Consider the following 18,328-nt stretch of genomic DNA (forward strand, 5'->3'; position numbering starts at 1 on the left):
ATTTTCAGAGGATACTAAAGAATATAAGAAATAATAGAACTTATAATTTATTATTATTATAAATTGATTTTAGTATTTTTTCTGTTTATAACTCAATATATTACTTATATGTATAGCCTACTAGCCATAAAAAAAAACTGAAAATTTTGTCTATGGTCGGAAAATTTAAATTTCCAATTCTACATCGATCTGTCAAAATCCAACAAATGGCGAAATGTCGCCGATAAGTTATATGCGGCAAAGGAATCTACAAGCCAAAGATGGTAATAAAAAGTCGTCGGGAATCAGCCACCGTACGACGAAAAGAAGCCTCATTGGAAAGTATCCAAAAAGAACCGACGAATACGAGTAAGTCAGTGATGTTATTGCCCTACAGATGCGCAATATTTCGACGTGTCAGCTACCTATTGTTATTGTGTTAAAATGTTATGACATTCAAAATAATACACAATTCTTAATTTGAATTCATGGTGATAAGGACAGAATCTTAAAATTTGTGAAGGAACTTAATTTATATTGGTACATTTTTTATATGTTAATATTTTGTTTTTGCGCTGACATACACAAAGGCATGAAAATAGTGATAAGAAATTTATTGCTGGCGTGTCAAATTAAATATGGTAGTTAAAGTGATATATTAGGTAATTAATTTGAACTGGCAGAAACACCTGAATGTTCTGCTATTTATTCGAAACGACGGTAATGATACAATACCTACTCGACAAAGATATTGAAAAAACCTTCTATGTAGCCTAAATGTATGAAATTGAAGCAAAACAAAGGACCACTAGTCCACTGATTACGATAGCCACAAATGACTTTGCATTGGAGGTTCATTTGCAGAGAACTTCACACTGCTGCTATGACATATATTTGCTAATTTGCAGGATCCATAAAAAGATAATCCGTCACATTGAGTAGATAAGCAGCCAATAATACTATACTTTGGCATTATTATTTACAGTACAAGTCGGTTATGGGGAAGCCAGGCGGGAACCGCGCTAATTGTCATAACAAATTTTGGCAAAATTCATTAATTTCAAACCTAACCTAAACTAACCCAACCTAACAAATAATCCAGTATATCGGCTATTTTCAAAATGTGTTTGCCGCTGGCTTCCCCATAACCGACTTGTACCTTATTTAGTTGTATCATGTACAATTTGTATTAAGCCGTTTATAACTTCACTCAAGTAAATAATCACAATGAACATAAAAAAATGGTCGCTATTGCGTATGTAAGAAAATCGGAATGGCAACTGAGCGATGTTAATATTTCTGGAGTTCAACTAAGCCATGCTTCATGCATTTGCTAAATAATTTCAAATGTCATAACAGAAATATAATATACTTGATAGCGCCTATACACGTGCATGGATTTACTGGCAGATAGTGAGTATTCTAAACTAACTGTTTATACGTAAAAGTGCTGACTGTCTCTCCAATTCATTCTTTAAGAGTGGGCGAGACGCAATGTCATTGTATGGTACTATTTCGTACTATTTAACAGGAGAAAATCGGTCGACCAGAAAATTCGTTCGTAGTTCGTTTTTTTTGCTGGCAAGTTCGTCACTGTCGTTCTACTGCGCAGGCGCAGATCGAAAAAATCCTACTGTCGAATGAAAATTCAGAAGCTTCCAAACTTTTTTGATTCATGCATGCAATCTTGTCAACTGCAGGATAATACATGTTTACCCTACATTTTCTGACTGTCAACAGTAAATCCATGCACGTGTAAATGGGGTATAAGACTTTCTATTTATTCTCCAAATTCTTTGGTACGCCATATCATCATTCACAAATATAAATGTATGCCACAATTTATGAGACAATTAAAAAATTTATTATACAATTTTATTTCATGAAAACTAAACACGATGACAAGAGCCAAAAGTAACTATGGCCGATGGTAGTAAGTATGTGAATTTTCCCATAAACAATCTTGTTCCAGTGTCCTACACAACTTTCCGAAGAAACCCAGAAACAAATAGAAACCTATGGCGCAAAGGCAACTGCAAGCTGCATAGGTTTTTGTTTATTTCTTGTCGCTTTCAGTAGGCTTTATGTCATAGTTTGTCATTTCTTCCTGGGATTCAGTAGATTGTGGTAGGATGCAAGATCGTTAATGGAAAAATTCACCTACTGCTATCAAACTTTTCAATGCTACAAATGTCTACGTAAGGCGTGGTTGGGAATAGTTTAGGTGCATCTCTCCCATGGACACGACAGAAAAAGAAGAGGGCTCTGTGAAATGATGAAATTTGAAAACCACTGTGTTATAAGATTGTTGAAATCTATATTCACTATCTTAAAACAATATATTATACTTTCACGTGTATGTATTATTTTTTTAGGTTAGTGACAAATGCCCCGACGGCATCCAGTGGTATATCATTTCCGGGAACTGCAGCCGCGTTCAGAGCGCTCCTGTCTGCGAGATGCTGCGGTGCTTTCTGGTGCCACATCACAGACTGCGATGAAGTCTTCAATTATTTGGAACCGCTTCATTACTTGAGTAAGTCTTGGATTGGCCACGTCCAATCTTTTCTGATCCAAGTCCGCCTTTCATTCGAAGAAAGTAAAGTATTAAATCGACTATATTATGTATTTATACAGAGTGAGTCAATATAAAATATGAAAGTATTTAATGTTAGACTGATCTAAACTCCCCTTCACTCGAGTGGAATACGTCAATAACTGAACAAATTCGCTAAACATTGATTTCCAGTTTACGGGTGGGGTCTTCAGACATGGGAGTACAGTGCGGCGGCGGCGTTACGCTCGTACGCAGCCCTATGGACAGTGGGCAGTCCGGGGGCCCTCCTCGCCTTCTTCGCCTCGATCTCTCCACCCGTCGTGCTCTACATCACCAGGTGCCTTCTGGCGGTGGCCTCTGCAACGGCGGATCTCTTCTTTTATAAGTGAGTTAATACAGGGTTTGGCTTCTTTGATCAATTAGTTATTCTTCTTTATTCATGTCGTAACAGCGATAATGTTGAAATCATATCTAATGTATAGCCTTAACCCTTTATAGGGCAAAGCATTTTTTTCTTCATTTCAAACGATCTCTATCATTTTGCATCAGGTATTTAATATCTTAAAACAATTTCAATATAAAAATAAAAAATATCAGAAATTTGGATAAACTATAATTTATGGTGGTTTTTTTATCAACCAGTGCCCATTCGCCCATTCAGGTGTTTTTTTTTGATTTTTTGATATATTTTTTTCAATTAAAACAAATAAATAATGGTTGTACATATTATTTATGTAATCATAAGAAAAGTTACATTTACGTAATACTTTTCAAAAAATAGTATGCAAAGCGGTACGTTACATTGCTTACAAAAATAAGATATGCGTTTTGGCTCTCTAGCCGTACTACAATACGCACATCGACAGCTTTTTTTCTTAAATTTACTCTTGAACACAAACAAAAATAAAACATTACCGTAACAGTACATACCAACCTACAACATTACCATATTACGAAATGACTGAGAAAATGGAGTATGATGGGGGAGGCCTTCACCCAGCAGTGGACAGATCCCGGCTGATGATGATGATATTACTTCTACAGTCAAATATAATACAATACAACCCCATGAAAGTTGCGATATTGATAGTAATTTAGTACTTTCGCATTCAATTGATGTCACAACTAACAAAAAACACCATTTCTTCGCGGATATTTTGAAAACTTTTCCGATCCCAAATATGTTGAGTAAAAATAAAATATATTTTTATGATAGTATACTATATTCACAATAAAATATAACTATACACAGCTCCCTAAGCCGCTTTTTTATGTTTAAATTAATTCTAGAAGTTATCCGTGCGGATTGAAAATTTGAGGTTATGTACTTCCCGCTTGGCAATAGAATGATGAAAAAAGTACTCTATCACAATATATTTGTAAATAATATAATGTTAATCGATAAATAAATGCATATTAAATACTTATGTACATACCTTTTTTCACAACACATAATATAAATGGGAACAGAATGACTTGCATAGTCAAGTGTCACTCGCTAATTCGTCGAGTCGCGACCGCAAACGCGCAATGGCCGATACATCGACCAATCGTTGAAATAGTGTTTTGCGAGCGATTGACGTACTCTTCGTATTAGATGGTTTATTTCGTAACTAGAGAACGTTCTCGACAACGTCTTGACGCACTAAGGTTGATATTCCATATTCAGTGTATGACTTATAGCTCATAAATGAGGTGGTCGATAAATAAACCGTTTTCGACCTTTGCCCTATAGAGGGTTAAGCCGGGAATATACGGGCAACTTCGTGTTGCTGCTGCTGGCAGCAAACGAGCAGCCGACTAGAGCAACTCGTGCTGCCGTAATCGGCAGCAAACAAGCTGTCGACCAAGGCAACTCATGTTGCTGTGCTTGGCAGCAAATGTGTCAGCGGGAGCTGGAGTTTACGAACGAATGTCGACTCATATCCAAAATTAATGTTGAAGGAAAAACTGTGTTGTTTATGAAAGTGTTGTTCCTTGTGCTTTTAGTACGTAAAAGAAGACGTAGAAAAACTCGCAGATTTTGGATACATCCTCTCATGTCTCAAAGGGCTGGGCATGGTGAATTTCATACTCTATTTATGCAACTACGGCACATTTTACAAATAAATCACATTTTAGATTCCAAATGCACTCTTAGTTTTTTTATGTCACTTATAAAAGCGTCCGTGTCAAAATTATTGTCGTCCATATTTGGCAAAAACTCGGACTGGAATGACGGTGCGTATGACTAGGCGCCAGGCGGTGGGAGAGGTAAGAGGGGCTGAGTTGCTATACTGGGCAGCCAGCGCTGCTGAGTATATGTTAGACGCGGCGACAAATTAACTGCCGCAACTCGGCGGTTCCGGGCAGCGCGTCGACTGCAGTGAGTTGCTGTGTGTGCGTCCATAATGAGTTTTGTATGAAAAATTGGGGTTCTTCGAGTTGCCACTGCCGGCAGCAGCAACACGATGTTGCCTGCATATTCCCGGCTGTAGAGATAGGGCGAATAAACCTTCCACATTGATGATCATTGTAAAATAATGAAAAATGCTTTATGAAGTGGTTATGTGTAAAATACTATTAAAATATGCCAGGTTATATTATATCGACTGCCTAATCTGCAAATGGGATTTGACATGTTTTCTATGCTCACACAAAATCTCAAACTCCCAAACCTATAAATAAATGCGTTATCGTTTTTCACACAAAACAGCCAACTGCAGGTGCCAAATTTCCAATATCGTAAATGGAATAACTCCACTCTTTGTATAAACTTGCTTTATATATAAAAGGGAAGCTAAAATAGAGTAACAATTCATAGTGCAGCTTATTTGTAAATTAATAAGCTACCAAGTGTATTTTGGGAATTGTTAAATTCCGCTCAATAATCAAATTATTAAGTTTTTTCTGTTTCCTGAACAATTTGCCCAAATGGAGTTAGCCGGTTAGTCGAATACTTCACGGGCATTGTATTATTTCTAGGAGCATATGCCAGGAGTTTGGAGTACACGTGGGGCGTGTTTGGCTGGTATTCTCGTTGACCAGCGGTGGCAGTTTTATAACGGGCGGGGCTATGCTGCCGAGTGCATGGTGCGGCATTCTCAGCTCTCTTGCCCTGGCCGCCTGGTGGAAGCACCGATATCCAGAGGCTGTGGTACTGACAGCTATCAGCGCTTTCGTGGGTATGTCATTGACATTATATTTTTATTCTATTTTATCCTCTAGTATCCTGAACTTTTCAAAGATAATATTTTTCATCACCCCCCTCCCTCCTTAATTGATTAAACATACATCTAATTTAATCGTTAGTCTCAGTAATATTCACATGTAAAACCTCTATATGCAAGGAAGAAGGTTTTTCTTCACCGTCTTTGAACAATTTATTATTTGTTATTTTTATTGTTGCCAGGTTGGCCGTTCGCCGGACTCCTCGGTCTACCAATCGCGATAGACCTGCTGTTCCGTCGAAAGCAGCCTCTGGTCCTGTTGCAGTGGAGCGCAATCAGCATCGTCATGATTCTGGGGCCGATGGTGTACATCGACTCGTGGTACTACGGCCGGTTGGTCATCGCGCCTCTCAACCTCATCAAGTACAACGTATTCACCGACCATGGCCCCGATTTGTACGGCACCGAGCCGTGGACTTATTACTTCATCAATGGATTCCTCAACTTCAATATTGTCTGGGTGAGATGAGAGCATATTCTATTTTAAACTAATCGTAACACAACCAAAAAGTTTGACTACAAAATGAGGGAACCTTATAATATTTTAGTATTAAAACACTTCATGGCATGGCATTTAGTGTGGCAGATTTGGTAGCTGGCACAAAAGTATTAATCTGTAATTTCGGGGATTGGAATTAAAACATGGCGACTTGTTTAGTTTTTGGTTTTCACTTTTCGATACGAACAATATAAATGTTTGACATATTTGTGATCGTTCATCTAAATGTTCTTTAAATATATTGACAATATTTACACAATACTAAATAAAATATCCTAAGATAATTACGAAACGTCACACCGGAACGTTCTCTAGCAATTTTTATGGAGAAATCACAGAAATGTCCGCTCCTTAGTTAGAGTATATGAACATCACATGGCGCCTCCAAAAATCCCTGTCACTTGCCAGTCTTCTTGCGTCCTCCCGGGTCATGTCAGCATGCTGTAGCTCCGTCGTATACATCCTGTGAATGGTATTTAGCAAGCTTCTAGGATGCCGGAATCCAATTTCCTTGTAGAATAGGCACGCCAGGTTGAAATTCTCATGAGGACATCCATCGCACATAACTGAGTCGGGTCCAATGTCGTTTCTTCACTTTCAAAGTCGTGAGAGACTGCATGGTCTGAATTCTTATCTCCTTGTTACTCCTAAAGTCATACACACCTACTATCCACCGAAATCATCTGCTTTTGAATATCAGTATCAGTTGCTCTGAGCCTTTGTAAGGTGCGATGACGTGCTTTTATTAAGCTGCAATGTTCAGAATACAAGCAAGTATCAAACAGACAATTTGGTTTTAACCAAATATACCTGAGAGTCCTAGACGTTCCGCATTAAGTTGAATGTAGTTCCAGCAATTCCCATTCGGATCCCCATCTCATGTGATATAATAATAATCATTATTATTATCTAATATATAAAAATTAATATTATCTAATATATAAAAATTAATATTTGTTTGTTCGTATTGTATGCACTGCCATACCGTTCATCCGATTGCGATAAAACTTTGTTAACTTATTGCTTGCACTTCCGTGAAGAGTATAGGCTATATCTTATATATAAAAATGAATGTCTGTCTGTCTGTATCCCTGTTTGTCTGTCTGTCTTTCTCTCTGTCCCGTATGCGTTTCTATACCATTCATCCGATTGCGATGAAATTTTGGTAAGTGGTTGTATGCACACCCGCAAAGGTTTCTGAATTAGAAAAATCATCATCTTCTTCTTCATCATTCTATTTTCTTTTATTCGTATGGTTCCTATACCATTCACCCGATTGCGACGAAACTTTCGTCAGTTATTGTACACACACCCGCAAAGGTTTCTAAATTAGAAAAACCATCTTCTTCTACTTCTTCTTCATTATATTTTCTTTTATTCGTATGGTTCCTGTACCATTCATCCGATTGCGATGAAACCTTCTTCAGTTGTTGTGGTAACACCCACAAAGGTTTCTGAATAAGTACAACCATCTTCTTCTTCTTCTTCATCATTCTGTCTTCTTTTATTTGTATGGTCCCTATACCATTCATCCGATTGCAATGAAACCTTCTTCAGTTGTTGTGGTAACACCCGCAAAGGTTTCTGAATAAGTACAACCATCTTCTTCTACTTCTTCTTCATTATATCTTCTTTATTCGTATGGTTCCTGTACCATTCATCCGATTGCGATGAAACCTTCTTCAGTTGTTGTGGTAACACCCGCAAAGGTTTCTGAATAAGTACAACCATCTTCTTCTTCATCATTCTGTCTTCTTTTATTTGTATGGTCCCTATACCATTCATCCGATTGCGATGAAACTTTCATTAGTGGTTGTGCCAATACCTGCAAAGGTTTCTGAATTAGTACAACCATCTTCTTCTTCGGTACTGTTCGGTTATACCGGAGCCAGCGGAAAACGCATTTTGAAAATAGCCGATAAACTGGATTATTTGTTAGTTTGGGTTAGTTTAGGTTCGGTTAGGTTGGGTTAGGTTAGGTTAGGTTAGGTTAGGTTTGGTTAGGTTAACCTAACAAATAATCCAGTTTATCGGCTATTTTCAAAATGCGTTTTCCGCTGGCTCCGGTATAACCGAACAGTACCTCTTCTTCTTCTTCATTATATCTTCTTTTATTCGTATGGTTCCTACACTATTCATCCGATTGCGATGAAACCTTCGTCAGTTGTTGTGGTAACACCCGCAAAGGTTTCTGAATTAGTACAACCATCTTCTTCTTTTATTTTATATTCTTCTATTCGTATGCGTTTCTATTCCATTCATCCGATTGCAATAAAACTTTCGTCAATAATTGTGCCAAAACCCGCAAAGGTTTCTGAATTAGATTAACCATCTCCTTCTTCTTCTATTTTATCTATATGAAACTTTGGTGAGTTGTCGTGCACATGCCCACGAAGATTTCTGAATTAGAAAATCATCTTCTTCTATTCGTATGCGTTCCTATAACATTCATCCGATTGCGATGAAAGTTTTGTCATTTGTTGTGCGCACACCTGCGAAGGTTTCTAAATTAGTATTATATAAAATACAGCGTTTATTGTTTGTTTGTTCCACGCAATTTTGATTTTTTTTATTACATATTAATAACATTAATAACGTTTGCATATTTTGGATTCGATTTTAATTAATTGGTCTTTTGTTTGACCTTTACTCCTATTAGAATTATTTTCATATTGCCATATTGTATAACACAGATATTTAATATTAAAAAAATAATTACCTCTTATTATTTTTTAAATATCTAAGATAAATATAACCACGAAGCGACCCTGTGCGAAGCCGAGTACTTCAGATAGTATAATATAATAATCATTTTTAATTTCAGTTGTTTGCTTTGGCCTGCCCTCTATTGTTGTGGATTCAAGGCGAACTACCCAACATCAAGCCGAGAGCACCGTTCTGTCAACCATATTGGTTGAGCTTGATGCCGCTCTATTCCTGGCTGATTGTTTTCATGCTGCAACCGCACAAAGAAGAAAGGTAAGTCTAATACTGTGCAATAAAGGAGAATGGGATGATTTGGCAACGCCATCTGGAAACCAAGACATCTGGACGATTGTCATTTTGGCACTGGGTTTTTTTATAAAATGCATTGATAATAATCAATCTTTGAATCACAGTCATCGTTTGTTTTCCAGGTTCTTATTTCCGGTGTATTCCATGATCTGCCTGTGCGGAGCGATCGGGGTGGACTGCATCCAGAAGATGGTGTTCCGCTATATTCCCATGATGGACGCCATGATCAACAACATCGCCATCAAGAAGGTGAAGCCTGTCACGATGGACAGGAACAATCCCAACTACCACTATGTCTCGCAGACAAGGAGTTTCATGATTTTCTTCATGGTTGTCGCTGCTCTCTTAGGCAAGTAACCTTTCACCAGACCCCCAAGGCAGAACATAGAAATAGTGCGTACCTCCAATATTTTATATATATGCGCACGATGGCTGAGCAGTTACCGTGCCAATTGTGCTTGGCTATTTATTCCAGTCCTAACAATTGAATAATGCTGAAAATGAATATATTATAAATTGCGGTCAGCTATTTTATTGAGAAAACACTTTATTGGATATTTCGCTGACTATTTGTGAAATGCATATTTAAGACAATAAATATTATAATTGAGGTAAGCGTTCTTATTGGTAAGCAGTGACTGGATACTGGCTGACTGCATGTGAAATTGTATGTTAAGGAAATAAATATTATAATCGACGTCAGTGTTCTCATTGAGTAAGCGATAATTGGATTTCGCTGGCTGGATGTGAAAATGTACATTAATCAACTGAATATTATATTTGAGGCTGACTCCTATATTGCAGACTTATATGCTGACAAGGCTTGGTTCTCACAGATACGACTAGATACTTACAAGCACCTACCATAATTTTATATGATTGTATTTGAATTTGATTTCAATACAATATAACAGGTTACGATAAACTGTGATATGACCAATTGCATACGTAAAAATTTCCGGACACGAACCTGAATAGCGGAATTGGCAGTGTACGCATCCGTTAATCAAAAGGTCGATTTCAACCAGTTGATGCTTCTAATTTTTATTTTGTATGTTGAGTATATCATGATGATTTTAAGTCATAGGTCAGTGCGATTCACTCTCATGGGAATTGTCATGTTCCACATGCAAAAATAATTATATTTATCATAATAATATATAGAAATTCTTCTCTTCTAGTGTTGCGTTAACGCTAATTGTCGTCATTAATATTTCTATGTTTGTTTCGTCTCATAGGTCTTTCGCGCACCATCGGTCTCTACCAGCACTACCACGCTCCGATGGACATCCTAAGAGGTCTGGCCAAAGAGAACGTCACGTACCAGGGCAACATCAACGTGTGCTACGGCAAGGAGTGGCACCGCTTTCCCTCCAGCTTCCTCTTCCCGGACCACCGATACAGGATCGGCTTTGTCAAGTCACAGTTTGATGGGATGCTGCCAGCCTATTACGCACAGGGAGAAAACGGTTAATATGCTTATGGATTAGTATAAAGTAGAATTCAATTTTATGCCTTTGAAAAGTCTATTATGAGTAGAATATATTATAGAATATATAGAATTCTCAAAAAAATTGGAATGTCTTAGTAAAACATTATCAGTACAATATTAATAACAATATAGTTATGAGGTATCACTATGAAAGTTGCCAATTCGAAAGTGTAAAAGTTAACAGAAGATCAAAATTATTTTATGTAATTACTATTACTATAGAATAGTAATCTTATGTCATCAAAGTCCAGTGCGTAAATCACTTGCCTTTCTTCAGTGTGCTCCGAGTTCATTGAGTTCAGTGTTCAGGTCATTGTTTGTGATTGTTTCACTTCTATTACTAACTACCAGTAGCGAGTCAGTTGTCGGTCATACTTATTTGTTTTCATTGAACTAAGATGGCCGAGCGTGGCTTATGCGTCGGCTTATAATGTCGTGGGTCCCAGGTTCGAATCCAGTTGTTTTTCAATTTGTGTTTGGAGTCAGAGTATGGACATAATAGGTTGAGCAAAGTGGCCGACGTCCATTTCTCGTAAAACAAAAAAACTCTGTTAATATAAACCTCTACTCTATGGAGGCCCATATGATCTTATTAAGATCGAACATGGCCAAAAAGAATACAAATTGCAGATGGTGCTGATTAGTTTTTAAAATTGAATTAAACCCCGCATCAACCAAACAATAATAGATAAGAAATATTCTTCTATCTATAAAATATTGTTTCACTTTTATGTCTTGGTTTACCCAGGGATTAATTGAATTTTAAAAACTAACCAACACTATCTGAAATTTGTAGTCTTACTTCAATGAAAACATATAATATGTATGACCGACAAAGTTTAGTGTGCACTGTCGGATATTAACAGCCTTCCTCCACCCTTCGCCACTACTAAACTACACCATTGTCATTGCCTGTTGTAGTGTTGAAAAGAATATATTAGAAATTATATATTTCTATTTGTTTTTGTTTAGCGACCATGCTCGAGCCGGACCACTTCAACGACATGAACAAAGAAGACCCCCGCCTCTACATGAACATCGCTGACTGTCACTACCTGGTGGATTCCACGCTGGGCGACGTGAGTAAGCTGGAGCCGCGCTACTCCCAGCACACCAACAATTGGACCCTCATCAAGTCGCTGCCATTCCTGGATGCCACCAAATCCGACCGACTCTTCCGGGCGTTCTACATTCCGCTTGTATCAGACCTCTTCGTTAATTATGGAGAAGTTCAACTGCTGAGGAGCTCCAAGTTAAAAATACTCTGAGGATAATTTATTTAACATCTTGATTATGGAACAACCAAAGGATATAATGGCAATTGTACAGTGTGGTTGTCAAGATATTCGACAGCACAATGGTGGTTATGAGTCTCTATTATCTTAACATTGTACCTACCGCTCTTGCCAGCGTGGCGTCCTATAGTAGCAACGGTTACGAACTGCCAGCGGTGTCTTTAGGTGACTTTGCCGTACAAAATAAATTTAATATTCAATTTTAAACATCACTGCATTGTTATTTGGCTCGTCCGGCACGTAGACTACTTTATAAATATTATTCTTACGTTCACAATCCTTGGCGGGCCCAGAACCTTTCTCCAATGTTGCGCCGAGCATCATACTATCTCAATTTCTTTTATTACCTTCAGAGGATGCGTACATAAACCCGTTTGCTGGTAACTGTTCCAGAATTCTATGCACTTGGCCGATCCAATGCAGACTCAGCATTTTCATATGCCACATGATTTAGTCGCTTATATAAAGTGTGTGTAGCTCCTCATTATACATCAACCTCTAAATCGTCATTAATTTTCTACAACCACGTATCTCAAAAAACATAACTTTTCAGGAGAGGCATGAAACAATACTTTATTCTCTCTGTTTTTATTTCAGAAATAAATATTCTTCTTCTTTAATCTATTTATTATAGTTACACACAATAATATGTTCATGAAAAAAATGTTCTTCTTCTTTAATCTATCGTACTACACTTTTGACAGAACGGTCATGATGTCGAAGATACGATAATGCATTGTAACTTTACGGTGAATCATCCCAAAGTAACTTCAGTAGAATCATTGGTCTGAGCTCAGATTTCTGTGTACATACTTACAAACACGTATCTCAAGATATGAATATTTATAAAAGTCTTTTATTGTTATACGAATTTTTTGTAATTGCTTAAATGTATTATGTTATTATATTATATGCGTACATAAGAGTTCTTTCTCGGTAAGCTAAAGATGTGTGTTTAAATACCGATCAGTCAACGATTGTTTCTAGAATTTTTCTAATAGGTATATTTCTGAGGCTTTTCCATGTTATGTAATTTCAACAAAAAGAATGCTACATTCTTAAATCTTATGTATATTATTAGTCATGAATAACACCTAATTAAAATAAATAATGTATGTATAATTTTAATCATTCCGATATTATGTTAATTAGTGTGTAAGATTTGTTATTGTTTGTTTTATTTGTATATTGTCGTCTGAGTTTTAGAATCAAAAGTCTCGGCAGCTTACCCCATGAGGATGGGGCCTGTGACGGTTCCAAAGTGATTGATTATTGGATGAAAAAAATTATCAAAGTAGAGTAAACGAATAATGCAATATCAACGATAAATATTTACTGTCTCGGAGCCGGCTGTGGAATAGGGGTTAGTTCGTTTGACTAGTGATCAACAGGACACAAGTTTGAATCACTTTGAATTCACTACTTGTGTTTGGATCCATGTTACAGGCTGAAGGAGTCCAATCGACTCTGGTACAAGTCTATGTTGAAGAAAACCTTCTTCTATAGAGATGGTCCCTTAATGCATGCATTTGCCTAGACTCAATAACAAATCAGTAATCCCATCGCGAAGATAGCGGCTGTATGAAAGATGCCATGTTTCCGTGTCATTACGGTCAAACTCATTTATACTGTGGACGACATATGCTCCATTTTGGGGTGGAAATGAGTCCCGCTTCCCGTTGTATTTTGCCATGTTTTTTTGCTCTGCTTAAATGTTACTTTTCAAAATAAATAAAATTGAATTCAAACATCTATTTTTGTTTGTTGTTATTGGACAGCTTTTAGCATTAAAACGAATGAGTTTTGGTTAACGACAGCTGTTTGACATTCGGCACAATGTAACGAATCACATATACGTATGCAAGAAATCAGACCAATTTTTGAGTCACTTCGTATGTCTGCAAGACAAGGGCACTTAATTTCGCGATAATGTCACTAACAACATAATTTGGAACGCCTAAAATACATAAAAACATCTGTACCGAACAGTGGCGAAGGGTGGAGGTTGGCTGTTAAGATCCGTCATAAATAGTGCACACTAAACTTTGTCAGTCATTCATATTTGTTTTCATTGAAATAAGACTACAATTTACAGATTGTGTCGGTTAGTTTTTAAAATTCAATTCAGTGCTGACAACGCAACTGGTACATTGCCATTAGATACTATTAGCATGTTAATTAAATGTGGTAATTAAATTGGAATTAACTGGTCGGCAGTGAATGAGTTAAACCCTGCAAAACCAAGCCATAATAGATAATAGTAAAAAAATACTTGTCTATCTATAAAATAACTAAAATTATGCTAACATTAAATATTTTATAGATAGAATAATATTTCAACAATATGTGTAATATGTAATACAACGAAAACAAATAAGTATGAATGAAAAGTGTACACAATTTTATCATATCACCCAAAATATACCAAAACTATTATGGTTTGGTTTAGGCAGGGTTTAATTGATTTTTAAAAACTAACCAATACGATCTGTAAGTTATAGTGTTGGTTCAATAAAAACAAATACGTATGACTGACAAAGTTTAATGCACATTATTTATGGCCGATCTTAACAGCCTACCTTCACCCTTCGCCACTGGTACCGAATGGGATTTGAACCCACCATAGACATTGAATTGAACCATTGAATAACACCATAGATGAAACAGCATTCATCTATGGTGTTATTCAAAATTCTGTTGTTGGTTACGTTCTTTTGCAATTTCGAATCAAAGTAGTAACAATATGTTCTCACTTTGATTCATAGATGGCGTCAGGATCTCTACCGGTTTTATTTTTAACGTACTTGCAATTTGTTATAGAACTATAAATGCGTAAATACTGTCCGATTTTAACAATTTGATGTGAAAAAGCGTAGATAAGTAAATTTATATTGATTGTAAAATATTATGTATGATTTTAAAAATACCAAAGAGGTGGATTTATAAAGAATGACATATATAATTGGGCCACGTTACGCATTAAAAGTATCCTAGTGTGCATGTCCCCTCACTACGTGAGCCCCCCCATATAGATTGCCAAAATACTACAATGTCTTTGAGATATTTTTTTTTCTCTCGCACTACTGTCAGCATTACTGGTGTACTGATTGTTCAGACTTAACTTCCTAATTTACCTAATAATTATTCATCGTACACTCAGTCTTGCTGATATTGATTTCTGAATTAAGCTCAGATCGCTGACGAACAAGTCGACAACTTAGAGTGATACCGATCTAAATAAAAAATCTTACCAGCAAAACGACACGGCTGCCAGACTAAGCCATCATGCTAGCATACTGTAGACGAGAGGTCGGCAACTTTTCCACATAGAAGGTGTATTAATTGTATTGCATTGTATCGCATCCTCCATGTGGATAAGGTTGCTGACCTTTGACTAAAGCAGTGTTTCAGATAGTCCGCAGAAATTTTCTGGTCCACAAATTTTATTGTCCAAATAAATGCCTATGCTAAAAATTCAAATAAAATTTTCAAAACCCGTACAACTGCAAGTGTTTGTGCATTGTGTTTTTGTTCATATGGCGAACCTGCCGGTAAAAAAACGAATTACGACACACTCATTTTGAGGTTGATCCATTTTTACGACCTGTCAAATAGTACTATAAAATGACAACATCGCGTATCGCTTACTCTTGAAGAATGAAATTGGTAAGACAGTCAGCACTTTTACGTTATCGCAATAGTTTAAAATACACACTATTGGTGCAAATAAATCCATGCACTACAGGCGCTATTAAAATTGATCAACGGTTATAGTCAACCACAATCAGACCTTATTAATATTTTTTATTTATGTGTTAGCGGTCCCCAAAACGTTTCTCCTATTTTCAATAGTCTGCAGGTGTAAAAAAGTGAAGAAACACTGCTCTAGCCGGTTCTATGCCTTCACAGAGTTTTCACGCTCTATGAGGCCGTGATCGAGAGGCTGCACATACAAATTTCGTGAGTTATCTCATCTGACTTTAAACTCAATTACTAGCCACTGTCAGTTGATTTGCATAATCTAAAAAATTAAACACAATGACATCTGTTTGAATAATCATGAAATACTAAGCCACATATTATCGGTATTAGCTTCGCTCTATTTTCAACGTATTTTTACGTCGTTAAAAATCTACGGCCTGTTAGATACTGCCATAGTTATATCGTGAGGCATAGAAAAGGCTAGAAAATGCTAGCACGATTGCTTATTCTGGCTGACTTGTCAGTTTGCTGTAAAGGCTTTTTATTTAGATTGGTTTTGCCTTAGGTCGCCTGAATTTCTCGTCTCTCGATTTAATTCAGTCCAAAGCTTGTTTTGGCAAAAGTATGAATGCGTAATGTGGGCCAATTGTTAATTATTGTATGTTTGGTGTTTGAATGTAGGTACTTATTAAATTTTTAAAAATTATATTAGTCGATGTGATAAAATGATTTTTAAATTATAATAAATGTAGAGCGACGGCAAATTGAAAATTACTTCATTAATTGATGTACTGTAAAAATTATAATGACGTTATTCTTAAGTAATTGAATAAAAACCTAGAAAAACCCGACTTTTATTTATTTATATATTTTTACCTGGAGTCCAACGGAGAAACAAGAGAAAGCATTGAACACAAAATTCTCCGTAAAATACTTATTGCCAGAGCCGAGTTAACTCGTCAAAGCATGTATGTCGCATCAGGCCATAGACGAATTAACTCGTGCGTTTCTTGTAAACGTCATAATTTCTGAATAAATTGTTTGTGTATATTTTCTAAACAATATTTATCATTCTGTTCCAATTTCATATTTTTTAAAGGTTTTATTTTATTTCAAAAATAGCTGGCCTACAAGTGTCCACCTAGTAAAAATTGGCTGGCTGTGAAAAGGCTTTTCACTGCCAGCCAAACTGCAAAACCAAATGCGGTACATCCGTAAGTATACTCAGCTCTACGAACAATTAAGTCCAATATAGTCAATGTCTTCAGAGTCCGACGACTCACATGGGGTAGTCACGTTAGATGCGATGGATCCAGAGCTTTCCATAATGTTTTATGAAAGAACCCCTGTAGGCACTCGGCGCTTGGGCCGGATAGACAGATAACGTCGAGAGGGACACAGTGAGCTCAGGACAGACCCTGGAATAGGTTGTGCAGTCGGTCATGGACCTGAATGATCTGTGGCTTATTATTAATATAGAATACGTTTATTGATGAAAAATGTGTCACGCTTATTGCCCGCATCCATTTTACAAATAAAATAAAATTCACTACACCAACCAGAGTTTGATACCGTGCTTACACAAACCACAATTTCCGCTTCGGTTTTATGTGCTATGCTATGCAAGTACGTAGGTTAACCAACCTTTTAATTGCTGTAAAAAATAGCAGTAAGTGGGGAATGGACAGATTATTGCGGCCATGACGAAATCACTTTGGAATGGTGTTGTGTCATTCGAAAGTAACTGACACCTAAATGAGTCGTCTACACTGCCAGAAGAATCTGACAACATACTACCTGTCATGCCAAATATAATTCGCGGAAAAAAAACATTCTGTGAACTTTACATTATGTACATGCAAAATTGTTTTTCTTGAAAATAATGGATTTAGGATAGATTTAGATCAGAGGGGGGCAAACTTTTTGGATGGAGGGCCAAATTCAAGATATCAAAATGAGCGGCGGGCCGCAAGTAAAATACCATTTTTAGATATACACTATTTATTATCACGAAAAATAAACATTACAAAAAAATTAATGAGAAGAATGAAACTGTTGTATATTTTTTAACATTTTTTTTTAAATTCAGGTGTTAATTTTGTAGTTGATATTCTCAAAACTGCTTGTAAATGGGCATCGGAGATATTTGATCGTAAAGAATTTTTATTGAGGTTCATGATCGAAAATGTTTGTTCACATATATCTATAGGTTGATCCAAAAATAACGAACATTTTTCTTTCATAATCTTTAAGTTGGTCGAATTTGTCTCAATTAAGGGCATTGTAAAATTTGTAGATTTCTTCACGACGATGCAATTCTCTTAAATCAGTGTCACACTGCAGATCAGTAATTTCAAGTTGTAGCTCTGTCGGTACACTATCAATATCTATTGAAAATGGATCGCGTACTATTGCTAAACTTGTCTCAATTTTTCGGATGTCACCAAATCGTTGTGAAAAATCGTCATTCAGGGCTTTAATAATTTTACCATATTCTTCAAATTTATATTCTGGTATATTTATAAGTGGTCCACGTTGTTATTCGATATTTGTCGAAGAAATAACTTGAGTTTTAATTGA

The 18,328-nt window shown here is 36.5% G+C and overlaps 1 protein-coding gene across 1 annotated transcript; it reads left to right on the top strand.

Moving 5' to 3' along the window:
* Positions 1-181: 181 nt before the first annotated feature.
* Alg9 (alpha-1,2-mannosyltransferase Alg9) lies at positions 182-16,592 on the top strand. Its single transcript, XM_085950999.1, has 9 exons — positions 182-348; positions 2,355-2,515; positions 2,729-2,921; positions 5,501-5,700; positions 5,928-6,205; positions 9,069-9,223; positions 9,382-9,608; positions 10,498-10,728; positions 11,724-16,592. The coding sequence occupies exons 1-9, from the start codon at positions 215-217 to the stop codon at positions 12,017-12,019; spliced, it is 1,875 nt and encodes a 624-aa protein (XP_085807125.1). The 5' UTR covers positions 182-214; the 3' UTR covers positions 12,020-16,592.
* Positions 16,593-18,328: the final 1,736 nt, after the last annotated feature.

Source organism: Rhyacophila brunnea, unplaced genomic scaffold (genome assembly GCF_057557595.1).
Source record: "Rhyacophila brunnea isolate RB1 unplaced genomic scaffold, BYU_Rbru_1.0 scaffold_24, whole genome shotgun sequence".
Lineage (NCBI taxonomy): Eukaryota > Metazoa > Arthropoda > Insecta > Trichoptera > Rhyacophilidae > Rhyacophila > Rhyacophila brunnea.

What these genes read in the sequence shown, in the direction of transcription:
- Alg9 (XM_085950999.1), top strand. Translation starts at nt 215, where the DNA reads ATGTCGCCGATAAGTTATATGCGGCAAAGGAATCTACAAGCCAAAGAT. An exon ending in AGCTATCAGCGCTTTCGTGG is followed by an intron (nt 5,701 to 5,927) that starts GTATGTCATTGA and finishes TATTGTTGCCAG; the next exon opens with GTTGGCCGTTCGCCGGACTC. An exon ending in TTACGCACAGGGAGAAAACG is followed by an intron (nt 10,729 to 11,723) that starts GTTAATATGCTT and finishes GTTTTTGTTTAG; the next exon opens with CGACCATGCTCGAGCCGGAC.